General features: G+C 35.9%; 1 protein-coding gene across 2 annotated transcripts in view; it reads right to left on the bottom strand.

Moving 5' to 3' along the window:
- UPF2 (UPF2 regulator of nonsense mediated mRNA decay) overlaps positions 1 to 27272 on the bottom strand; it is a 113145-nt gene that overhangs the window by 77015 nt on the left and 8858 nt on the right. For both annotated transcript variants that reach the window (XM_021696720.2, XM_021696721.2), the window contains exons 3-5: positions 25946 to 26725; positions 16160 to 16320; positions 8519 to 8716 (exon numbers count right to left, since the gene is read on the bottom strand). In XM_021696720.2, the coding sequence (XP_021552395.1) occupies positions 8519 to 8716; positions 16160 to 16320; positions 25946 to 26725 (1139 nt within the window). The remainder of the gene's footprint in view (positions 1 to 8518; positions 8717 to 16159; positions 16321 to 25945; positions 26726 to 27272) is intronic.

The following is a 27272-nucleotide window of genomic DNA, read 5'->3' as shown; positions in this document are numbered from 1 at the left end:
GATGGATGGATGGAGACATACATGGCATGAGGATCTGTAGTAAAGAGAGGAAAATAAAGCTGATCAGATAAAGTGGACTCAGAATAAGGTGGGTCTCAAACTCCATGACGACAAGTTCAGACTTTCTCTTTTATACAGTATGAGTTGTGCTGGGTCATGAGCAGGAGATAACATTTAAATGTGAAGTGATGTGAAAATTGACTTACCAACAATACACAAGATAAATCAAAAAGACTAGATGTAAAAAGACCAATTAGGGAAACATCCTTATAATTTAGATGTCAGGGGTTACAGGAAATAAATAAAAAACGCAACAAAACAAATGGCCAGGAGTTGGTAATAAAGCTCAACAGAAAGGATAAAAAAAAAAAGAGGAACTAAACCTAATTTCAACAATATTGCCATAATGTTGATCATTGTTGCTGACAGGTAATTGCCAGTTCACTGTATTAGCCTTACTTTTGTGTTTGAAAATTTTTGTAAATATAAAAACAAAAAAATCTGAGTTCAAGACTTTATGCTTAAAAGAGTGGTAGACTTAGGGTGTCAACTGAAATTGTATTTTTCAGCCTCATCTCTTACAATCTCTAACCTCATAATTTCTGCATTGAAAGCAGAAATGTTTTACTGATACATGACGCCATCCCATATTTGGAAGAATCAAAGCTCTCATATGGACTGGTTTTGCTGCCTCTATTGGAGACAATTTTCTCATTCATTCACCCTTCCATTCAACTAAGACTTAAATTCTTACTACATGCTAACTACTGTTCTAAACAACAAGGATACAACTTTGTACCAGACAAAAACCCCTGCCCATATGGAGCATACACTCACTCCCCAGTATTCTCTGATGTCTGACTATCAAAAAACCAACATTTACTGATCGGCTACTGTGTATTCAAAACTATGCTAAGCTGCTGAACATTCACAAAAAGCTTAAAATGTGGCTCTTGCGCTCAAGAAATGTACAATCTATCCAAAAAAATTAAATTAATACACACAAGGGAGTCAGAGGGGTATGGTGAGGAGAGGATTCCAAGCAGAAAACACAATGAGGGAAGGCCATGAAGCAAGAGGACTGGCCTGTTGCAGGCACTGAAAAGGAGAAAAAAGTAAGGGTAATGTGGTATCAGATACTGGAGAGGAAGACCTAAGCCAAACTATGCAGGGTCCAAGAGACAATGTTAACAAGTTTACATTATATTCCAAATAAATGCAAAGCCATTAAAAGATAGGAGAGTAAAATTAATTTTTTAGAATGTACAGAAGGCAGCAAGAGCAAATCCAGGGCAGCCAGGGAGGAAGTAATACACAGTGGCCCAGGTTAAGAGACAACAGACAGTACCTTAGATTAGAATAGTAGCAATAAGGACAAAACCAATCTGAGATATATGTAAAAGGTTGAATTAACTAGACTTGATTACTACAGTGACTGTTCCTTCCTCTTCTATCTGACCCTGAAAAACACTGACATTTAAAAGGCCAAATGAAAGTGGAAGATGAAGATAAGCAGAGAAGACAGGAAGGCTTAGTGTCACAGAAGCCATGGAATGGAAATGCTCCACAAGGGAAATAGTAAACTGTGTTGAATGGTTTGAGAGATCAAATGAGACAGAAACTGGAAACTGCCCATGAGATACAGCAACATGAAGGTGACTGGTAATATTGACAAAAACAGTTTCAGGGTAGAGGTGAGGCTGGAGCCAGATTGGAGTAGACTAATAAGGAAGTAAGAAAGTGAACAATCAGCATCTTTCAAGACGACTACATAAAAAAGAGATTAGGACAGTAGCTGACAAGGGATGGGAGGCCCAGGAGGTTTCAGAGTATTCACAATTTGTTTTGATCTGTTTTGTTTTTTAAAGATGAGAATATGTTTGAATACTGAGATTAAGGAGCCAGTAGACAGAGGGAGGGAGAGAGAGAGTTCGATACCAAAGAGATGAAAAAGAGATAATGGATTGCAATAGGGTTCTGTAGAAAGAAGGAAACAAGAATCAGAGCAAGAAGATGGACTGGCCTTATATAGAAGGTGTAAAATTTCACCTTATCACCCAGGGAAGAAAAATTCTATAAGCCCTAAGACAGGTAGACTTATAAATCAGAAGGGGCACACTGTGGAGGGAGTTCTATCTAATGGCTTCCATCTTCTCTATGAAGTACTATATCACACATCATCTTCTGCTAAAGAGGGAAGCAGAACAAAAACCAGAGAAAGAATGAAAATGTGTTATTGAGTCAACTGCTGTCAAGTTTCCATGCAGTGTTGAGAACGTGGTTGAGGTTGGTGACCATGAATTTATCAAGTTATCAAGCTATCTAACTGATCATCTCTAGGAGAGCTCAAGAGTTTGGATAAAGAAACCAATATGGCAGATGACTAAGTTCATCCAGGGCTGAACTTGACAGGCATGTATGAATGAAAGACAAAAGGAGAAAGAATGTGTAAGAGAAATATTAAAAATGTATACCAGCATGCAATCTAGAAAAGAAGGTAAGTGGGACGCCTGGGTGGCTCAGTTGGTTAAGCGACTGCCTTCGGCTCAGGTCATGATCCTGGAGTCTCAGGATCGAGTCCCGCATCGGGCTCCCTGCTCAGCAGGGATCTGCTTCTCCCTCTGACCCTCCCCCTTCTCATGCTCTATCTCATTCTCTCTCTCAAATAAATAAATAAAATCTTTAAAAAAATAAAATAAAAAAAAAGAAAAGAAGGTAAATGAAAGCAGGTGGAGACTAATGGAAGGCCAAAAAAAATAAAAATAAATAAAAATTTAAAAATAAAAAAAAAAATTGAGGGAGCCAAGCAAGGGACTAGAGGTCTCAAAAGAGGCAGAAGAGGGGCAGTGAGGGGACCTGAGAAAGTACGGTGAAAAGACAGAGATATTTAAGTTAGTGGTTTGAGGTGATTTCAGGGGTGGTGCAGTTTGGGAAGATTAATTTCCATCATACTGGTAAGAATGAAAGGCAAAGAGAGATGCCTTAAGTTCAAGCCAGTTACTAGTAGAAACTGTCCTATAATTTTTTATCCATAGAATACCTCTACCAAATAAAATGGCATTTTCTTTCTTTTAATATGTTCAACTGCTTAGTCAGTCACCAAATTTAATCTATTCATTCCTGGGTACATTTCTGTATGTAAGACCATATCTCCCCCCTTCTCTTCTTTCTTATTACTGTTCCTATGATTGATCTCTTACATTACTAAAACAGAGAACTGCTGGTCCACACCATATTTCTAATTTATCTTATATGCCACTGACAGAGTAACCTTTAACAGAAAGTAACAAAACAGAGTAACAAAAAGCTGTGTATCAATCACATCTAGGCATCTATGTTATTTAAACTTCAAATAAATGGTATTCACAGTCTGTAGCAAGACAGTCCAAACCAATTTCTCACTACCCTCCTAATTTATTACATCTTCTAAAAAGGCAAAATGAATTATTTGATCCTTACTTCCTTTCCAAACATACTAGATAATTTCCAGCTTCTATGTCTTTTTTTCATGCCATTTGCTCTACTTCAAAGGTTCACCCCAGTATCTCTTGTCAAAATCCAAGTCAAGCTTCAAAAAGTCTGTCACAAAGGTCCATTTCTTCCAGAGTTTTATCTGATCTCCAACCATGGTTACTGCCCCCATGGTCTATTTTTTTTTTTTTTTTTAAAGATTTGAGAGAGTGCATGCACACATGTGCACGTTTGAGGGGCGGGGGCAAGGGAGAGGAACAGAGAGAATCCCAAGCTGACTCCCCTCTGAGCATGGAGCCCCATGTGCAGGGCTCTATCTTACAACCCCGAGATCATGACCTGACATCAAGAGTCAGAAGCTTAACCGACTGAGCCACCTAGGTGCTCCTGGCCCCACTGTCTTAACTGCCACACTTCTTTGTACTTTTCCTATGGCCCCACTCCTACTCTCCTTCATATTCTAATTCTTTGAGGCCCTGGCTGCTCCCCACTAATGTGACTATAAGTCCACAGACTTGCTCATATTTGTCTCGCCCATGTCTCTCAGTACATAATCTCATGAGAGGTTGAGACCCTAAACCCACTACCTCAAAGAAAACCAAGTATTAGAACCCTTCAAGTAAGTCAAATTTGAATGATGCTATGAAAAACCTAGACCGTGGCAGAAAGAAATATTGAGGTAACTAATGTTTTAGAAACTACTCCTCAGGGCTTCAATTGTATATATATGAGGAGATGCCTTCTGAAAAACTTTTAACTGACAAAACTGAGCAGTAGGTATCTAAAATGAGCATTTTATATATATTTTCCTTATATTTCCTGAAATATTTCAAGTATTTCAACACTACTCTCCATAAAATATAAAATAAAATTTACCTTAAGGTAAGGACATCTTTGAGATTAACCAAGAAGTTTTTCTATCTTTATGGTACCACAAGGGTCCTTGTAAGGTGTTCTCACCATAGGATGACCTCAACTATCATTTTCACAAAAATAGCCTAATTTTTGGAATACTACTCAGTCATCAAAAAAAAAAAAAGAAAGAAATCTTGCCATTTGCAACGACATGGATGGAACTAGAGGGTGTTATGCTAAGCAAAATAAGTCAATCAGAGAAAGACATGTATCATATGATCTCACTGATATGTGGAATTTAAGAAACAAAACAGAGGATCATAGGGGAAGAGAGGAAAAAATAAAACAAGATGAAATCAGAGAGGAAGACAAACCATAAGAGACTCTTAAGCATAGGAAACAAACAGAGGGTTGCTGGTGGGGGGATGGGGTAACTGGGTGACAGGCATTAAGAAGGGCACATAATGTAATGAGCACTGGGTATTACATAAGACTGATGATCACTGACCTCTACCTCTGAAACCAGTAATATATTATATGTTAATTGAACTTAAATAAAAATTTTAAAAAATAGCCTAATTTTCATGTTCAGTATACTTTAACTTAGATTCTGAAGAATGTTATAAAAAGATATTGTTTTATTATTCTTCTTTCAATTAGTATTCAGCACCACCTTATCCCCCATTTAATATATATGTTATATATGAAAAAAGAGAACAAAACTGATCCTTTAAAGAAAAACTTTAAGTTATAAGTCAATCAGAGAAAGACAAGTATCATATGATCTCACTGATATGAGGAATTTGAGAAACAAGACAGAGGATCATAGGGGAAGGGAGGGAAAAATGAAACAAGACGAAATCAGAGAGCGAGACAAACCATAAGAGATTCTTAATCTCGGGAAACAAACTGAGGGTTGCTGGGTGGGAGGGATGGGGTGGATGGACACTGGGGAGGGTATGTGCTATGGTGAGCACTGTGAATTGTGTAAGACTGATGAATCACAGACCTGTACCCCTGAAACAAATAATACATTACATATTAAAAAAAAACTTTCAGTTAAAAACTTCTGGTGTTTGGGTAATATGTTACTACATATGTTACCTGAAACACATGCACCACTGTGGTGGGGATGTTGACAGTGAGGGATGCTGTGCATGTGTGGAGGGACTGGGAATATGAGAACTGTGTTCTTTCAGCTTAATTTTGCTGTGAACCTAAAACTTTAGCTCTAAAAAATGAAGGTAATATTAAAAAAAAAGTTTCTGTGTGTCAAAGTACATTATCAATAAAGTAAAAAGACAATCTTTAGAATGGGAAAAATATTTGCAAATCTGGTAAGGGTCTAATATCCAGAATATTTTAAATTCTTACAACAAAAAGACGACTTAATTAAAAAATAGACACAGGACTTAAAAAGACATTTTCCCCAGCAAAGATATGCAAATGGCCAACAACCATACATCACTAGTCATTAGGAAAATGTAATCAAAACCACAATACCACCTTTACACCCACTTAGGACAGCTGTAGGAAAAAGAAAATCATATAATAACAAGTGTTGGTAAGGATATAGAGAAATGTAGGAATGTTAAAATAGTTCAGCCACTGTACACACAGTTTGGGAGTTCTAAAAGTTAAACATAGAAGTTTGTATCTCTTAATCCCCTTCACCTATTTCATCCATCCCTCTGCACCCCCTTCCCTCTGGCAACCGCCAGTTTGTTGGGTATATTAATAAATCTGCTTCTGGTTTTTTCTTTTCATTTGTTTGTTTTTCAGATTCCACATGTAAGTGAAGTCATACAGTACTTGTCTTTGTCAGACTTATTTTACTCAACATAATGTTCTCTAGGTCCATCCAACAACATCCAAGTTGTTGCAAATAACAAGATTTTATTCTTTTTTATTTTATTTATTTGAGAGACAGTGAGTGAGAGAACACAAGCGGGGGCAGGGGAGGCAGGGCAGGCAGGGGCAAAGGGAGAAACAGACTCCCTGCTGAGCAGGGAGCCCGACGCGGGGCTCGATCCCAGGACCCTGAGATCATGACCTGAGCAGAAGGCAAACGCTTAACTGACTGAGCCACCAGGCGCCCAAGATTTTATTCTTTCTTATGACTAACATTTTATTTTATATTTATGCCATATCCTCTTTATCCATTCACATATATCAACAGGCACTTAGTTTGCTTCCACATTCTGGCTACTGTAAATAGTGCTGCAATAAACAGAGGGGTGCATATATCCTTTCAAATTACTGTTGTTTTCCTTGGGTAAATACCCAACAGTGGAATTAGTGGATTGTATAATATTTGTTTTTAATTTTTTGAGAAAATTCCATACTGTTTTCTATTTGTAGTACCAATTTACATTCCCACTAACAATAATGAAGATTCCCTTTTCTCCATATCCTCACCAACTGTGATTTCTTGTCTTTTTGATACTAGTGATTCAGACTGGTGGGAGGTGATATCTCACTGTGGTTTTGATTTGCATTTCCTTGATGAGTAGTGGTGTTGAGCATCTTTTCATGGTCTATTGGCTATCTGTTCATGGTCTGTATGTCTTCTTCAGAAAAACATATATTCAGGTCCTCTGCCCATTTTTTAATCAAATTCTTTGTTTTTTTGGTGTTGAGTTGTAGGAGTTCTTTATATATTTTGTATATTAACCCCTTATCAGATATATCATTTGCAAGTATCTTCTCCCATTCAGTAGTTATTATAATAACTTTGTATGGTGACAGATGGTAACTATACTTACAGTGGTGAGCACTATACAACATATAGAACTGTCTAATCACAATGGTGTACACCTGAAACTAGTGTCAACCATACTTCAATTAAAAAAATAAAACTTAAAAAAATAAAAAAATAAAACAATTACCACATAACCCTGCAATTCCTAGGTGTATACTCAACAAATTGGAAATAGAGACTCAGGTAAGTACATATTCATAGCAGCGCTATTTATATTATTGACAGTAGCCAAAATGTGGAAACAGCTCAAAAGTCCACTGATGGATAAATGGAAAATCAATTTGTGATACACACACAAAATGAAGTATAATTCAACCATAAATAGGAATGGAGTACTGACAAATGCACAATGTGATGTACCTCCAAAACATGATGCTAATAAAAGAAGTTAGACACAAAAGATCATACGTTGTGTGACTCCAATTATATGAAACATGAAAAATAGATAAATCCATAGACACAAAATGCAAATTGTATTTGCCAGGGGCTAGAGGAAGGGAGGAATGGAGAGAAACTGCTTAATGGGTACAGAACTGATAGAATGTTTTAGAAGTATGTGTTATAATATTTGTACATCAAAAGCAAAGAATATTACTTTCTAGTTTTAGTGTACGGTATGTAAATTACTAATCTTAGCATAACTCAAAAAGCAGTGTAACACAGAAATTTAGGGCCCAAGTCATTCATTAACGAGGCTGAAATTTCAGATCCACCACTTACTAGCTGTGTAAGTTACTTAACTCTGGATAGTTACTCAACCCCTTTGTGCCAGTTTCCTCATCTGAAAACAGGGACAACAACAGTAGCTGTGCCTCACAGGGTTATGAGAATTAAAAATTTTTTACTTATAAAGTACTAAAATGATGTTTGGCATGAAGTGATTATTAAATAAAAATTACTATTATTTTTTTTACATGAGTTCCCTAATATATATATCAGAATACAAAAATACATTAAAAAAAAATTATCTGCTATCTGTTCAAATCCCTGCCACCGTTCCCTCCCAGCTCCCCTCATCTCTACGGTTTGGCAGAATTCCCTTTATAGAACATGGCGTGACTGGCATTCAGGACCTCCCACTACGTTAATGATCTCAGAGCTTGTGATTTTTCTAAATCAACTCTCCCTCACAAAGAGCTAGGGATATCTACACTGCACTACAGAACTAACACTTTTCCTAACAATCCAACTGGGAGCATTTCAGATCTTACCAAGATCTCACATGAATTCATTACATTATAAACAAACATTTTCAAATTATGGCACTGTTGAAAGTATGTCATTTATCACTCTTTCATGCTCCATTCCATTTAATCTAATGACTCAATGTTCATACTGCAAAACTGGTAATTAAAAAAATACTTTTACAAATACTATTTTGAAACTAATTTTTATAGCACTTAATGTAAAAATTTATCCTCTAGAATTTACCTTTGGAATCATCTTTGTTGGAATCTTTATTCTGACAACTTTTCTCGTTATCTTTAAACAAGATGGCTGGAACAAAAGCTTTCAAATCAATGAGGTTCTCATAAAAATTCCGAGCATCTTCATCTTCCCATATACCACCTTCCAAGTCATATTCTCCAGGCTTACCAGGTGTAAAGATATCAATTCCAGGCCCATGCTCTACAATAAAACAAGCCAGAGGGAATTAAAACCATTTCAGGTGTAGTATGCAAAACCACATAACAAGATATTTTATACTTTCAATTTGACAACTGATGAATCTTGAGTGTTTCAATTAATAGAAGTTTCTTTAATCAACAAACACTCTGGATTGTTTATGCAATCATCTTGAACATCAAATCAGGACAGACTAGAAGACAGCATATGAGAAAGATGTTTTTTCTCTTATATAAGAAATATATAAGCCTGGCCATTCCTAAAACATCCACATCTCCCATAAAGCATTTTTTTTGACTCCCAACCCTCTGTACCACTTATATCACAATTATCTTCACAAGCATACCAAAAAAAATTTAAGATTTTTTTTTTTTAAGCAATCTCTGCACCCAATATGGGGGGGTTCGAACTCACAACCCTGAGATCGAGAGTCACATGCTCTCTGGGGTGCCTGGGTGGCTCAGTCGGTTAAGGATCTGCCTTCGGCTCAGGTCATGATCCCAGGGTCCTGGGATCGAGGCCTAAGTTGGGCTCCCTGCTCAGCGGGGAGTCCACTTCTCCCTCTGCCTCTGCCCCTCCCCCCACGCCCCCACCCCCACCTCATGTGTGCACACATGCACGCATTTTCTTTCCCTCTCTCTCTCTCTCAAAAAAAAAAGAGTCACATGGTCTGCCAACTGCACCAGTCAGGTGCCCCAGAAGTAAACCATAAGCTTTTAATTAAGAAGCATCCCTCCTTTTGGTATAATCCGTGGTATAAGGCGGGTTGCTATAAATGGTCAAGTGATAAATAAATGGAAAAGAACGGAAGGAAAGACAAAGAAATATAAAGATATTTCAGTAGAAGGCAGAAAACCATGCACATATTTGCACATGTGCATGCACATACACACAGTCTACCCTTTACACACAACTATAAATTCTTAAACTCAGAAGAGTAAATAATATCCAACTTCATGATCATGAGGTCACTCATGAATTTATCTATTCTCACTGTGCTTCTCTCCTAACTAGAATTGTAAGTAGGAGAATGATCACGTAGATTAAAAATAAACATAAGAAAATGATTCATTTCATAGGAAAAACAAAACCAAGAGCAAAAACAAAAGCAAAAACAACAGAACACTGGCTCCCTAGCACACTCCTTATATGCCTTACAGCAAATATATTTAAACACAGGACACTAAACCCATATACTGTAAAAGAAAAGACTGAAAAAGTGTAACACTGTGTAATGAAAAATATAAACAAAAGCAAAGGACAAACCAGAAGACAATACTGGCACTATTCATACAAAGAAATTAGTATCCATAATATAAAGAGCCCTACAACCAAAGACCAAAATCCCAATAGAAAAATGGATAAAGCCTCTGAAGAAGTAAGTAGAAGATCATATAAAAAGAACCTTAACTGGGATCGAGCCCCGCATCAGGCCCCCTGCTCTGTGGAGAGCCTGCTTCTCCCTCCCCCACTCCCCCTGCTTGTGTTCCCTCTCTCGCTGTGTCTCTCTCTATCAAATAAACAAATAAAATCTTAAAAAAATAAAAAGAACCTTAACCTCAATACTAATAAGGATAATGTTAAACAAAACTTAACATTTATCACTTCGACATGCTAAATTATGTTTAAAAGATGGATATCAGCAAATGTTGACAAGACCATAGGGAAGTAAGCAATTTCATATCTTATCTAGAATATAAATTAATACAGCATTAAGGAGATGTCATCTGTCAGTATCTATCAATATTTATTTTATTTTATTTTTAACATTTTATTTACTCATTTGACAGAGAAAGAGCACAAGCAGAGAGAGCGGCAGGCAGAAGGAGATGGAGAAGCAGGCTCCCCTCTGAGCAGAGAGCCCGACATGGGGCTTGATCCCAGACTCTGGGATCATGACCTGAGCTGAAGGCAGGCACTTAACTGTCTGAGCCACCCAGGCGTCCCAGTATCTATCAATATTTAAAATAAGTATAATCGGGCACCTGGATGGCTCAGTTGGTTAAGCGACTGCCTTCGGCTCAGGTCATGATCCTGGAGTCCTGGGATCGAGTCCCACATCGGGCTCCCTGCTCAGCGGGGAGTCTGCTTCTCCCTCTGACCCTCCCCCCTCTCATGCTCTATCTCATTCTCTTTCTCAAATAAATAAATAAAATCTTTAAAAAATAAAATAAAATAAGTATAATCTTTGATCCTGCAAGATTCCTTCTAGGAAATGTATACCAAAGCAATAAAAGAACATGTGAAGTAAGATTTACAAGGGTATTTGCCGTAGCACTGTTTGTAACAGAGCAAAACTGAACAGAATCTAAATATCTACCAATAAGGGCTGACAAACTGCATTTATACACTCCATAATATTAATCAGATACTAAAAGAATGAAGCATATCTATCTGAACTCAGTAATTTCTCAAAAATGTTATTGAAAAAGTTAATACAAAATAACATTACATAAATTAACAATAAAGGGGCGCCTGGGTGGCTCAGTTGGTTAAGCGACTGCCTTCGGCTCAGGTCATGATCCCGGGATCCTGGGATCGGGTCCCGCATCGGGCTCCCTGCTCTGAGGGGAGCATGCTTCTCCCTCTCCCACTCCCCCTGCTTGTGTTCCCTCTCTCGCTGTGTCTCTCTCTGTCAAATAAATAAATAAAATCTTAAAAAAAAAAAATTAACAATAAAGCTATGTATCAATATCTGATTATATATTTTACATATATATTCTGTACTAAAAAATCTGGACAGATTCATATCAAACTCTTAACCATGGATAGCTTGGAAAATGGAATGCATAAGATAGGAGACTTTCACTTTCTACTCTGTAACATGCATCAATATTTTACATATATGAAAAATGTATTTGCACAGTAATTATAAATTGTGAAAAAATCAACTTCTGAGAAGCAAAAAAAAATGCTACAAAGTCAAAAAGCAGTAGATAATCATGGGAAACTATTTGCAATGCACATGACAAAGAATAATTTCTTTAATATGCAAAATGCTTTTATAATTCAATTAAAAACAGATAAATATTTGATTAAAAAGAAGAGGCAGGGGCGCCTGGGTGGCTCAGTCAGTTAAATATCTGCCTTCAGCTCAGGTCATGATCCCAGGCTCCTGGGATCGAGCCCCACATCAGGCTCTCTGCTCAGAGGGAAGCCTGCTTCTCCCTCTACCTGCCGTTCCCCCTACTTGTGCGCTCGCGCGCTCTCTCTCTCTCTGTGTCAAATAAATAAATAAATAAAAATCTTTAAACAAACAAAAAAAAAGAGGCAGGGATAAAGGATTCAAACCAGTATGTCACAGAGAAACATATATATGTATGTATGTGTATATATACATACATACATATATATAAAACAGACAATAAACTTAAAGAAAAGATGCTCAACCTCAGAAGATAAAAATCAAGAACTATAATACAGTAAGAACGTTAAGAAAACACTCGTTCTCACATAGCTAGTGGCATATAAATTTCTTTAGAAGAATACTTAACTTTATATATTTAAACTTAAAATGCATATACCCTATGGAAGTGTTGAATCACTATACTGTACACCTGAAACTAATATTACACTGTATGTTAACTGACTGGAATTTAAATAAAAACTTAAAAAATAAAAATAAAATGTAAAAAAAGAGTAGTTGCAGAATAGTATATATAATATGATCTCATTTCAGCATGGCAGGAACAAATATTCTGATCATTTAAAAGTTTCGGCCTCGGGGCGCCTGGGTGGCTCAGTCGTTAGGCGTCTGCCTTCGGCTCAGGTCATGATCACAGGGTCCTGGGATTGAGCCCCGCATCGGGCTCCCTGCTTGGCAGGAAGCCTGCTTCTCCCTCTCCCACTCCCCCTGCTTGTGTTCCCTCTCTCGCTGTGTCTCTGTCAAATAAATAAATAAAATCTTAAAAAAAAAAAGTTTCGGCCTCTTCAGGCCAAGATGAGGTACCAGTGACCTAAAACAACTAAAAAAACCAGGCAAACAATATATATGAGTTTTTGAACACAACATCAGATAGCACAGGAAACTGATCCCTAGAGACAAGAAACAAAAAACCTGAGCCCTACAATTAACTGCTCTAGCTTATTGCCTTATAGATTTTCCAGGCTACAGCCAAGTAAGGGGGAAGTGAAGCAGACCCCAGCAGTCTCTGTGAAACGAGAATGACAGAAGCTGAGAGTGTGGGAAAGATTCTAGCCCACGTGGCTAGATAGTGCAGGACAGAGTACCAGAGAGGAAAAAGCACAGAAACAGACCTTAAAGATCAGCAGAGAACTCCCCCGAATGTTCAGCGGAACACTGATCAGCCCCTATGTGTAAAGGAACTAGTTGAGACTGGGAAAATAACTACTCATGAATCTTCCAATTCATGGGAAATCAGGGGAGTACAGAAGGATATTGCTTCTGTAATAGGGAAAATTAGCCCTAGACTAAAGGCTGGTCTGATCCCACCTAACAAAGCCAACCTGAAAAGGATAAAACTGTTTCCAAGTAGCTTAACTGTGTCCCGGAATTAAGGTCAATGATGTTTCTAAGAATACACAACTATCCAGCAGTTATCCAATTTAAACATGATGAAAAATGCAAAAAGTAGAAAAAAATACAAGAGCTGTAGAGGAGATCAATTACTTAATCAATTAAAACCAATGCAGAAGGGATGCCTGGCTCAGGTCATGATCCCAGTGTCCTGGGATCAAGCCTCGCATCAGGCTCCCTGCTCTGCAGGAGGCCTGCTTCTCCCTCTCCCATTCCCTCTGCTTGTGCTCCCTCTCTCACTGTGTCTCTCTCTGTCAAATAAATAAATAAAATCTTTAAAAAAAAAATGCAGAAATGACATACATGATAAAATTAGTAGACAAGGACATTAAAACAGATATTCTAACTATATTTCATATATTCAACAAACTAGGAGATAGACTAAGCATGTTTGAGACCATGGAAAATAAAACCAGCTTTGAGAGACAAAAATTAATTTCTATATAATATTAATAATATAGGGGTGCCTGGGTGGCACAGTCAGTTGATCATCGGACTCTTGGTTTCAGCTCGGGTCATTATTTCAGGGTTGTGAGATCAAGCACCACGTCAGGCTCTGTGATCAGCGCAGAGTCTGCTTGAGATTCTCTGTCCCTCTCCCTCTGTCCCTCCTGTTTGTGCTTTCTCTCTCTAAAATAAATAAATCTTTAAAAAAAGATTAATAGTATATTATACACTGTAAAAGGAAAGACTAATGAATTTGAAGATACGGCAGTAGAAACTATCCAATACAAAACACAGAGAAAAAAGTATTAAAGAATAAAAAGGACAACTTCATACCACCTAACATAGTTATAATTAAATCTCCACAGCAGGTAGAAGAGTAATAGAAAATATATTTGAAGAAACAAGAAACAAGATTTTCCAAATTTGACAAAAATTATAAACTCAAAGATTCAGGAAGTCCAATGAACCCAAGCACCAAAGAAAAACCACACCAAGCCACTTCAAAATAAGAAAAAAAAAAAAAAAAAAAAAAAAAATATACCATATGTAAAAAAAAAAGTATTGAAAGAAAAAAATGTCACCCTAAAATTCTGTACCTGGTGAAAATATCTTTTAAAAATGACAGAATTTTATGTTGACCTATTATCTCTGGAAAATGCCTACAAATACTTTCAAGTCATTTACCATTAAAAGAAGACTACCTTAAGTTTCAGTAGAAATAATACCAAATCAATGCTAAACAGTATCAAAGATTTTAGTTCTAAAATATAATAAATATACTGAAAATGTTCAAGAAACCTGCCAGAATAAAACAAACACAAATTCTACAGTGGAACTTCTTTTAAAAAACCAAAAAGTCTGAGGTTCACTGATGAAGGGATATAAAAATTAGGAGGAATTATATACATGATTATATATAAATAAAATAAACGCACTCACACTATACAATAGGTGTTTCTTACTGAGATGTAAAATACAAAATATCTTCTTGTATTATAAAAGGATACCTTACAAATACTTTACTCTTAAAATTTTTAAGTAAACAGGATTGCCAGATAGCTTGAAGATTAATAACACATTAACACATCTACTAACAAATTATTATATAAAGTAGTTGGTGTGACAGATTAATGTATTAGGAGCCCTACCAACTTAAGGACAATCAAAACGGAACTTTAAAACATCTTTGAAATAGGGGCGCCTGGGTGGCTCAGTTGTTTAAGAGACTGCCTTCGGCTCAGGTCATGATCCTGGAGTCCCGGGATCGAGTCCGGCATCGGGCTCCCTGCTCAGCAGGGAGTCTGCTTCTCCCTCTGACCCTCCCCCCTTTCATGTGCTCTCTCTCTCTCTCTCTCTCAAATAAATAAAATCTTTAAAAAAAAAATCTTTGAAATGTATGGAAAATAACTCATCTCACAGAATGATAAACAATTTATCTCACAAAACCGCAAGGTAAGTTTTAGTTCTAAATAACAATTTAGGATATCGTATCATTCAAAACAAATAGATTAAAAATAAGCATATAAAAATATTAGAATCCCAAAGATCCAATCCACCTTATGAGAAATAGAGTGAATCTTTTTATAACCCCAAGTATGGTTTAAGACAGGCCCCTGTTTGGAAGCACTTGGGTGGCTCGGTTGGTTAAGTGTCCAACTCTTGGTTTCGGCTCAGGTCATGATCTCAGGGTTATGGGATCTAGCTCAGTGACCGGGCTCCACACTCAGCACAGAGTCTGCTTGAGATTCTTAAATTCTTTCCTCCCTCTCCCTCCTGCTCTGTTCCTCCCTGCCCGCCCCCCATCGTGCTTGCTCTAATAAATAAAATCTTAAAAAAAAAAAAAAGGCCCCTGTTGGATATAATTCAAAGATACCTAATATAAACGAACCTGAAGGACTGCACCTTAAGATCACATGAGTTAATTACTGTTCTCTAAGTGCAAAGCCTTTTCCATTCATAGGAGTATTTCAGATACTAGCTTTTCGAAGTTCTTATTAGGTCTTAATACTACTTCTTCATTTAAAACACTTTAAAGGCATGTTTAAAACTTAAATTTTCAGGGCGCCTGGGTGGCTCAGTTGGTTAAGCGACTGCCTTCGGCTCAGGTCATGATCCTGGAGTCCCTGGATCGAGTCCCGCATCGGGCTCCCTGCTCAGCAAGGAGCCTGCTTCTCCCTCTGACCCTCCCCCCTCTCATGTGCTCTCTCTCTCTCTCATTCTCTCTGTCTCAAATAAATAAATAAAAAATCTTTAAAAAAAAAAAAAAAAAAACTTAAAACTTAAATTTTCAATAATATACACCTGACAAAGTAAAGATAAATGATAGTGCTTAATACTACTTCTTCATTTAAAACCCCTTAAAGGCATGTTTAAAACTTAATTTTCAATAATACATATCTGACAAAGTAAAGATAAGTGGCAGTGCTTATTGAAAAATCTCTATGTTTTTAGGGCTATCTTACCTTCTGGTGTTGGTTTGTCTTGAGGAAGATCTGGCATATTTTCATCCAAGAGGTCTGCTAAGGACTGAGAATTTGCCAGCAGCTTCTGATATGACATAGCAAATTCCTCATACTGTTTATGTCTATCTTCACTTAGCTCCCCTTTAGAATGGAGAATACGCCTATAAACAAATGATGAAATAATCTGATAATCTCATCAAAATACATGTGCTCATGTATTGTTACACTGGGAATGTTCCATAAAATTTTATTTTATCACATAAGCTTTTTGCACGATTTTCTTCAATTTTTAATTAACATTTTCAAGATGTATCTGAAAATTAAAACTGGTATAATCAAATTCACCTAAGCAATTAAATTTCAACATTAATTCTTCAAAGAATATTGTGATTAACTATGCCTGCAGAAATGTAAAATTTAACAATGCCACTAAATAAAAATTATTTTAAAAATATTTTGTTAAAAATACTCCAGACACAGTTAATCAAAAATACTTAACATACCTAAAAAACTTACTATTCAAAAACAACAGGTTATAAAAATCAGTATCCTTAAACTTTTACAATGATTTTAATCAAGATTTTTTGAAAAAGCTCACATCTTCCAAACAGCCAATTCTCAGTTTACTGTACAAGTACTGGTTATTTATCTATTTAACAAATATTAATTGAGCAACACACGTAAGCAAGTTCAGGCCATCTCAGGAGCAGAGAATACAACTAGTCTTCTATTCTACAAATAGGTCACCAATAAGCCACCCATAATTAGAAATGCAGAACTACTGAAAAATTTCAAAATGTACAGTGAAGTAAAAACCTTACTATATCTACAGATAGTTGAGATGTCTGTAACTGCATCTATTTATAACTAAGTACGTATGTAGTGTAACATGTGAAATCTATAAACCTTAATGCAAATACAATACAGGTTTCAAAAAGCCAACTGTAAATTAAAAATTAAGTCATTTTCAAAATATTTAAAAGTTTTTTATTACTTGTCATTTGAGTTTTCTTATGAACAAGGAAGAAAATGAGGTGTTTTTTGGTGATGTTACAGAAAATAAAGTGAAAAACCATGCCTAAACTTACTCATCCCAGCTTAACTGGAACAATTTCCAAACTTTCCTATCTTACCCAATTCCTACCCACATAAACTTGTGTTTAAATGCTGTAACATTCCAGCCAACATTTTCTAAGTTAGGAATATCAGCTCCCATTATAAGCTCAAGGTAGATCAAAGCATAGGATACTATTCACTAAATCCAATCTTCTTTTTTCAAATCCAGCCTATTAGGTATCTAAAATGAAAAATTTTCACTTATTTTCTTACAATTTAAAAGTACATTAGTATCATTCTACGAACAAGAATAGAGTTTCTCTCTTTAACCATTTATTTCAAACTAATTTTATAGGAAAAAAGTCTTTCAGTAAGTTTTGTGAATGAATTCTAAACCCAAAACATTCAAAAATACTCAACTCACGAAAGCAATGACTATTATTTTGAATGAGTGAGCTTGTTAGAACTTTTAATTAGAAGTTATATCATTTTTGGGACGCCTGGGTGGCTCAGTCGGTTAAGCGTCTGCCTTCGGCTCAGGTCATGATCCCAGGGTCCTGTGATCCAGCCCCGCATCGGGATCCCTGCTTAGCGGGGAACCTGCTTCCCCCTCTGCCTGCCGCTCCCCCTGCTTGTGCTCTCTCTCTCTAATAAATAAATAAAATCTTAAAAAAAAAAAAAGAAGTTACATCATTTTTGAAGATAAAGGACACTAAAATTAAATAGTTTAAATAAATACTCAAAAGTAGACTATTCTAAAATGTTCTGCAGTTATTATTAGAAAAAATTTTAAGTCAATAAAGACTGAGGAGTTTGTTCTATAGCAGATTATGTTCAGAGTGATAATAACAGTCCTAAGAGATTTCAAAACATCTGACAATTAAGATGCAAAATTATTTCAGTACTTGAAAAGAAACAGGAAAATACCTCAAAATAACAGAACCTGGAACTTTCTCTAACAAGTTCTGACATTCTAGTAATCTGAAGAACATATATGCAGTTTTTAGGTTATACAACATTAATAATTTATGATATATACGCAGTAACAAAATGATGACTATTTTATCACAACAAAAAAGGAACACTTTTTTCCAATATCAATCTGATTTTCAAACATTGGCCTGTGACTTTGCATTCAATCAGTTAAAAGTGATTTAATTCTATGACAGTTCCCTTTGTATGCATTCCAGTTCCTTTCCAGTCATCCTAGAACAAATTTAAAACTCTGAAGCTCCAGAAGTAACTCCTCACACTCCCCCCAAATCTCAATCCCATGATCAAATTTTTTAACAGTACTAATTTACTTAACTGCTTAACTTACATGTGCTTAGGTTACTACCTAGTGAGAACAGTCCTCAGGACAAAAGCTTAGATTTTGGCAGATTTATTTTCTAATCATATCTTACACTAAAAACTTAGCAAGCAGCACAAGATACCAATGAAACGGCACTGGAAGAGTTCTGTCATACACAAAACTTATATAGTCCTACACATTTTCCTTGACTTTATTTAATATATTTACTAAACATCAGACTAAACACACAGGACCTAGTAAGAACACAGATTTCAAGCAGAGAAATAAATGCATCATAGACACCCAAACATTCAAAATCCCTAGAGTCATTTAGAGGTGCTCCTCAAATTAAAATGAGACATTTTTTAATGACTGTACTATATATGGCAGTTTTTTAGGTTTATGAAGCCCACTGGAAAAGATTTTCAGTTTAACTTTTTTAGAAGACCTGTATGAGGGAACTAAACATTACTGCAGCACATTTGACCAAAGTACCTATTCTATTCGGTGTAAATCTCACCAAAATTTCTTATGAGAATTCCATGGGAATATATCACTATGCAAAATCAAGTTGAATATATGATTTATCACATATCATTTTAATTACAATCTCTTCAGAAGCCCATAATTTCAGAAAGTTGAATAGAAGCCATTCTTTTTGAGACAGTCATAAATTAGAGGTTAGCAAATTATTTCTGCAAAGGGGCCACATGTAAGTATTTTAGGCTTTGCAGACCATACGTTCTTTGTTGCAACTACTCAACTCTGCTGCACAAAAGCAGCCACAGATAATACATAAACAAATGAGCATGACTATGTTCCAATAAAACTTTATTTATGGATACTGAAATTTGAACTCATATAATTTTAGTATTTCACAAAATATTACTCTTCTGATTTTTTTCCAACCATCCAAAAAAGTTAAAACCATTCTTATTCTTAGCTCACCAGCTGTATAAAAAATAGTGGTGGGTCTATCTGGCCTGTGGGCCATAGTTTGCCAATCCTTGTCATAATTAGAGTTCACTGAATCAGTATCATTGTTAAATGTATTATAAATGAGTACATTCCCTCTCATGACATCACTGTAAAATAGGGAGTTACTGGCAGCATTTTAGAGATATAAAAAGCAATGAAAACAAAGTTAATTCCAAATCTTATTCATTATAATAAAAATACAAGATAGTAGACCTCCTTCACCAGATGATGAGCTATCACTGTCTGGAAGCAATCCTAAGGTATATCAATCTTTGATTTCTAGTGTTTTTTATATTACTAATTCAATATTGTAAAACTGACAGAAAATATCAAATAGTCTATTCTTGAATCGAGCATTCTATCTCATAAGAAAAGTCATAAATGCCTCAAAAAATTCTAGTATTAAAAGACATATTTTTGTTTTCTTTCCCTTTTTTCAATTTTTCTTATTGTTTGACACTCTTGCTCTTTTATTTTGTATATTATTTACTGTTATTTCGCATTATTTTAAAAATACACATTTTCAAAACCATGAAAAGGCACAGGAGAAATTCTCATCAAGTCCTTCTGAAGGATTAAACAGGAAATATAGTACAAATAATAAACTCACATTTACTACTTACAATGAGCCAGATACTGTTTTTAAAAGTGCTTTTACACGTGAATTCACTGCATCGTTCACATTTATCTCAGAGGTAGAGTGCTACTGTTATTCCATTTTACAGAAGAGAAAACTGAAGCACAGAGATATGAGATAACTTGCCAAGAATTACAGAACTGAGTAAATAACAGATCTAAGATTTGAACCCAAGTAGCCTGGCTCCAGAGTCTATGCTCACAACTATTGGACTATACTGCCTCCCAAATTAAAATTATCCACTTGGTACCTTATACTGAAATTAGAATGTCTCTCAAATACATATATCAAAGGAAGCCTTCTCACACTGGGGTGTTTATTTTATATTCTTTCGGGTCCTTCTGTTTGCATCTGACTTGGTAAGCACTGAGTGGCTACTGTATTTACTAGACACCTTAAAATCAAGTACAAATACTAAATGCAGATGGAAGATGAGTAATATGGAAATTGTGAAAAATACAGTATGAAGAGGTATGAAAGAACTGGATCTGTCACTTGCTATATAAGACACAATGGGCAAGCTCTTTAATCCCTAGATCTGATCACCTTCAAAATAGAGGTATTTCTTTCAAGGGTACTATGAGGATCAATTAAGATCATTCATTTAATGCACCTGATCAATGTACAAGTTATTTTAATGAGGAAAAAAACATGCCACAGCCTACTGTAAAAAAGGCAAGGAACTTCAATGCCAAATATTATTTGATCTTCTATTAGCCAAATTAAAAAGAAAAAAAATCTTGGCAAGAACACAGAATCCATCTTAGCTTTGACCTTATACAGTCATGCAAAATAACATAGAACACATGGCCAAAATCTTGAAAAAATAATCATGAAGCAGACCCATGAAAAACTACTAGGTTTTACTTTTTATCTCCTTTAGCAATTTGTCAAACTTTCAAGCGAATTAAATTTTCTTTTGGTTTCATTTTATAATTTGGTTATGGATGTCTTATAATCTTGTGTGAAAACACACTACAGCATAGTAACCATAACTGTACTCAATCAAATATTTATTAAAGAATTGTCAAAGTCATTGAATGAGAGATAATTTCAGGAAAGATGGAACAATTTTAGAGTACTTACAAAATTGTTAAAGCCTCGTTGAGTCCAAGTACAGTGACAGAACATCTTAATAGTGCTTAAATACTAAACAATTTATCAAACATTCCACCTGTAAAGGCAAGGTACAACTTACCTGGAAGGGAAGTGGAAGGTAAAAGCAACAATACTTAATTTTACATTAATGTGCTTTTAAGTTTCAACAATGGCAAAGTAGTATCTCATGAATTTGCAGTAATGAAAGAAATCTCCGATTTTATTAACAGGGAAAGCCTACATTCTACTTGTATTTTTTTTCTATACTTTCAATCAAATCACTTAGTGCTGTCTAAACATGCAATCATAAGGTCGTAATTCACCAGTACTGAAAAAAGAAACTTTTACCACCATTCCCACCAGTTAGGGAGAAAGAAAGGAATGAAGACACTTCAAAATTATTCAAGTAAGAACTGACTTAATATATGAATTCATGATTTCACTACTGCAAGAAACAAACTGTTATTTAATTAAATTATATCTAATAAAAATTAAATCATTTCTTCAATTTTTATTAAATGCCAAAAAATAGGTCATATTACCTCACCGAGAAAAATATCTCACAGCACAAAGCATTTTAAGTATAAAGTAAGACCACTGAACATTATAAAAAGCAAAACCTACCAAGTAAAGCTATTAACTCTAAACTGGACGATGTTACTGGTTATATTCAAATGTTTAAATATTAATTATAATTCTCCAGGATCAATCACTTAACCAAAGTATATTTTAAAAATTCTTTGAAGTACAAAAAACTTATTAAGGTCAAATTTATAAGAATTCACCAAATCCTAGGGTCAGCTGTATTACTTGCTTATAATTATAACTCTCTCAGGGGCTTTGAAACAGAACTAGTTATAGATAGCTAGTATTAGAATACCTGTGGTATCAGCCCAGGTAACATGAGAAAAGAACAGCTAACTAAGACTCAAGAGGTGTTATGCAGTCACTGTCTTCATTCATTCATTAGTGTCTTTTAGAAAATACCAGAGAGGGCGCCTGGGTGGCTCAGTTGGTTAAGCGACTGCTTTCGGCTCAGGTCATGATCCTGGAGTCCCTGGATCGAGTCCCGCATCGGGCTCCCTGCTCGGCAGGGAGCCTGCTTCTCCCTCTGACCCTCCCCCCTCTCATGTGCTCTCTCTCTCTCTCATTCTCTCTGTCTCAAATAAATAAATAAAATCTTTAAAAAAAAAAAAAAAAAAAAAATACCAGAGATTTTATTATTCTATTTTTATAAATTGGTTGAAAGAAATCTTAAGTATAGACTTTAATGAGTATAGACAAAGACTTCACAACCTCTATGAATAGTGCCATCTCCCAAGCTAATTAAAATGACCCAAAGCATTTAGGATTCATAGACTGAAAATATAATGTATTTGGGTTTTTTTTGTTTTAAACTGTCATTATTAAGATATTGTATAAAGGCTTAAAATAATTTAACTACATAAGTCTTAAATATCTGCTAGCTTGGCACTTAGATTTCCAGCATTTCCCTAAGACAAACCTTACTGGGAAAAACTATTGTCTACAATTATTCCCATGATGCAGAATAATCTCAAAACACCTACTGGATAATGACTGGGAGGGGGAAACTTTGGGGAACTGGTCATTTTAACAGTACATTGTAATGTACTAATACCAGGCCAAGGGATTCTGCACTAATCCTCATGTCTTCTTGGTCAGTCAGGTATTCAAATCTACACTATAGAGGCTGCTCAATTTGAAGCTATCCTAAGGTATGTGTTATTTTTTAAGCCATATGCCAATTATTTTCTATATTGTGATTAAGATTTTCCCATCTCCCAGGGTGCCTGAGTGGCTCAGTCGGTTAAGCGGCTGCCTTCGGCTCAGGTCATGATCCCAGGGTCCTGGGATCGAGCCCTGCATTAGGCTCCCTGCTCAGCAGAGACCTGCTTCTCCCTCTCCCTCTGTCTCCTGGCTTGTGCTCTCACTCTCTTTCTCTCAAATAAATGAATAAAATCTTAAAAAAAAAAAAAAAAAAAGATTTTCCCATCTCCCAAATTATTACATCAGTGTAGACAATATCCCATGATAAAATGACTGCTACAATGCTAAGATCAATTTATACTAGGTAAATAACCTCCTCTAATAACCACAGGTTAACAGTTCTGGATTTTTTTTTTTTTTTTAAAGATTTTATTTATTTATTTAACAGAGAGAGACACAGCGAGAGAGGGAGCACAAGCAGGGGGAGTGGGAGAGGGAGAAGCAGGCTTCCCGATGTGCAGGGAGCCTGACGTAGGGCTCATCCCAGGACCCTGGGACCATGACCTGAGCCAAAGGCAGACGCTTAACGACTGAAGCCACCCAGGCGCCCCAACAGCTCTGTATTTAAATGAGTAAAAGTTTCTAGGTAAAGGCCACAAAACCTGCCCTTAACACTACATCCCATTCAAAATTTTCATGGTGACTTGAATAATATTAAAGAACAGGTCTGCTTATCAAAACTGAATGTGACCAGCAGATAAGTACATAATAATACATACAGCAGATAATAACATAATCAATGTTCAAAATTATCATTAGGATAAAGTAGTATGCCAAAAACATCTAAATAAAGTTAAAAGAGGTAAGTCTGCATTCAGGTTTAAGAGATGATTTCCACTAGTTCAAGGTGAAGAACTGGTCTGGCAGCAGTTCATTTGAGAAATTAATCTTTAGGTATATATAAGCTCACAAACAGTCAAAAGAATGACAAGGCAGCTATAATAAAAAGTAATGGAATTTGAGGTTATAGGCAGGAAAAAATGCATCCAAAACGAATGTCCTAAGGATAGTGGAAATCATGGAACAAACTGAAGGAACAGGAGGTGTTTAGCCTTGAGAAGATGAAAAGGAAACATCCTGGCAGTTTGCAAATATTTGAGATATTATCATGTGTATGAAAGAGGAGACATGTCCCACGTCAGTGTTTCTCAAACTATCTGTGGTAAAGGAATTATTTTTTTTTTCTAATCACTGCAGACACTTTTATAAAACACAGTAACAATATCAGGACTATAGAAAATTGCTATAAAAGATGTCTAAATGCTTAGTCTGTTCCTATATTTAATTCATTATGAATAGGTAAACAGTTCATGGACCACCCCCACTTTAAGCAGCTTTATTCCATTGGTACCAGAAAAATGTAAATCGAAGGGAACCATTTTATGGGGAGTTAAATTTCAGCTTGAATTCCTCGTAAGTAGGTGTGCCAACATTGGAAGGGCACTTCCAAAGAAAGAATACTTTATCTGTCAGATAATCTGTAAAATGGGACTCCTGCACTGGAAAGGGGATCGGATTAAGTCATTGTAGACTCTACCCTCTAAGCTTCTGTGAGGCCAATCAGAAGTAAACACACACAAAACCCCTAAAGTAGCTGAAAAAAAGTAATCAAAGCATACTACAAAATCAGCCGTGAGGTATTAAGTAGAACATATGGGAAAAAGAAAAAGACTAGGAAAATGACAAAACACTATGTAAGTCGTAATTATGAAACCTTAAATATGTGAGAATTATTAATAGAGGGCCACTGTTTTCTGCTTAAACTCATTATTGACTACAAAAATACACCCTGAAGTTGCCTATTCAAAGTTTAAAACAGTCCTCACTATTCAAAACCACAAAACAAAGATCTTTGTTTTCAAAAATAAAAAAAGAAACCCTGAGGAACACCACTGCCATCTTAAACTCTCACGTCTTGAGTGACCCTCAACCATCATGGTTTAGTCATAAAGTCTGTGGACCTATCCTGACATAAAGCTAACCACACTGCTACAGTCTTCGCTTCTAGTTAAGTCAATCACCTTCTGATTAAACCAGCAGGTTTATGGAAATCCATACCCTCCCATACTAATTCTTGAAAAACAGCAATTTCAGACTCTTAACCATGCATTTTAAAGAGGTGCAAGGTACTCAGCCAAATGCTACTGCTGCTGCCTCCTTTCTGTACTCCCTCAGCCCTCCTCCAAATCCACCCTCCATAGAAGTTGACCTACTGCCCACCAACTACATCAACTTCCAACTTGTTGATGCCTCCTAGGTACACAGGCTACACAGCAGTATCTTGTAACAATCAAAGGTGGCCCCTCAATCAGATACCTTCACTAATTGCCACAGGCACATACATTATGCCACATTATTCCTTGAAACTTTAAATGGATGGTCCCAGGAGAAAGACTCCTGTTAATGCACTTTACACAGTAGCATTTAAGAAATTTTTTTTCACATCTAATTTGTTGCACTATTTTCCTCATTTCTGATCTAAAACACCACTGATAATGACTCATTTTCTAAGAAGAACAAGTATCAACAGTGACATCAATAAATTAAGATACAAAACAATGAAAGCAAACCTGTTATAGAGTGGGCACAACAAAACACACAAAAATAATAGCAGGTAAGTTAAAGTGACAGAAAAAGAAAATTTATCCCTCAACATTAAGGAGTTTTTTAAATCACAGGAAGAAAACACATCCACAAAGTAAAAATCACCATATACTTGCCAGTTGTCTTTTAAATTCAGAAACAAAATCTATCACAGACTCCCATTTAAACATGAGTACTTAGACTGGTACTTTGAAATTCTCCTGGAAATGTTAAGAAATCACCTGCAATGAGCCCTTTTCCATAAGTTCTTTCAGTGGCATGAAGACTTTAAAAATTTTTAAGTATGAGCTCCAAAATAAATTCTCAATTCTGAGAAATATTTGAAAATCACCTGTTTTGTCTCTCAGTATTCTGAAGCTCCCTGTGGTCCCTTTTCAGGTGTTTGGTCAAAGATGTAAAGTATTCTTTTAAAAGATTCTGGAAAGGTTGTTGTTTCTCTGGACTAATTATCTCACTAGGAGGAAAACTCAAATTAAACTTCTCTGCAGCACTCTTCACTTTCCGTGGCACAAGTCCAGCAATATCATCGCCGCAATGTCGACAAAAACTAATCACCACGGAAACATGAGTATGGGATTCCCGATCAGCATTAATAATATTTTTTAGCTGTTCATAGATTAAGGAAAGACCTTCCTTGTCAGTGAAAATCCCAACTATTGTCAATTCTGCAATGAAACGCAAATCAGTTCTTAACTTGGTAATGTTAGGGGTTTTCTCTTCTTTCCTCGCTTCAAAATGTTTTTTCCAAACCTGAAGAAGTGATGGAGCAAAGTCGGCATAACGCTGGTGAAAGAGAGAGCACAAGTGCACAGCACAGTTCACGTCAGATATTTTTAGCTTTGCTTCCACAATAGAAGCTACAGCTTCTGCAATGTATTTGCTTAAATTTAGGCCATTAAAATCATGGGACAAGGAGTCTCTCTGTTGTTCTGTAATAGTTTTTAGTTTCTTGACAAAAGCAGTATTTTTCTTCAAACTTGAGTCTAGGCGGCTAAAGAAATTTTCCTCTGGCCGGCTGTCTGGAGCATTTTGGTTTTTGCTACGAAGTTCCTTCCTTAACTGATGTCGTTCCCAGGCTTCCTGATGAAGCTGAAGGGATTCCTCTTTCTCTCTATATAAAAAACAAAAAGTAAATAAAATACCTTGTATATTTTGAAGAATCACTGACAAATTTCATAAGAGTGAAAGACAATGAAAACATAATCATATAAGCATCAGCATCCCAAAGAAATGAAACAAGCAAAAAACCTTTTCCTACTTTTTTTTTTAAGTATTTTTTTCAACTCACGACCTGTGATCAAGACCTGATCAAGAGTCGGACACTTAACCGACTGAGCCATCCAGGTACCCTTACTTTAAGATTTTGTTTTTAAGCAATCTCTGCACCCAGATGGGACTCGAACTCACAACCCTGAGATGAAAAGTTGCACGCTATACCGACCGAGCCAGCCAGGCACCCCTTTTCCAACTTCTAAAGACATTTTATTAATGACTTAAGATAATGAAAACCCGGTATACTGAAAATACCAAATGTGGCAGAGTGGATGATTCTGAATAACTAGAGCAAAAATCATTCTGTCAACTAGCAAACTAAATGAATAAAACACTTTTGTCAATTCTACCTCAATAAAGCTACAAAAGTAAATGGATTAAACACA

This window comes from Neomonachus schauinslandi, chromosome 5, assembly GCF_002201575.2.
Source record: "Neomonachus schauinslandi chromosome 5, ASM220157v2, whole genome shotgun sequence".
In the NCBI taxonomy this organism is placed as follows: domain Eukaryota; kingdom Metazoa; phylum Chordata; class Mammalia; order Carnivora; family Phocidae; genus Neomonachus; species Neomonachus schauinslandi.
This window is presented reverse-complemented; position numbering and strand designations above follow the sequence as displayed.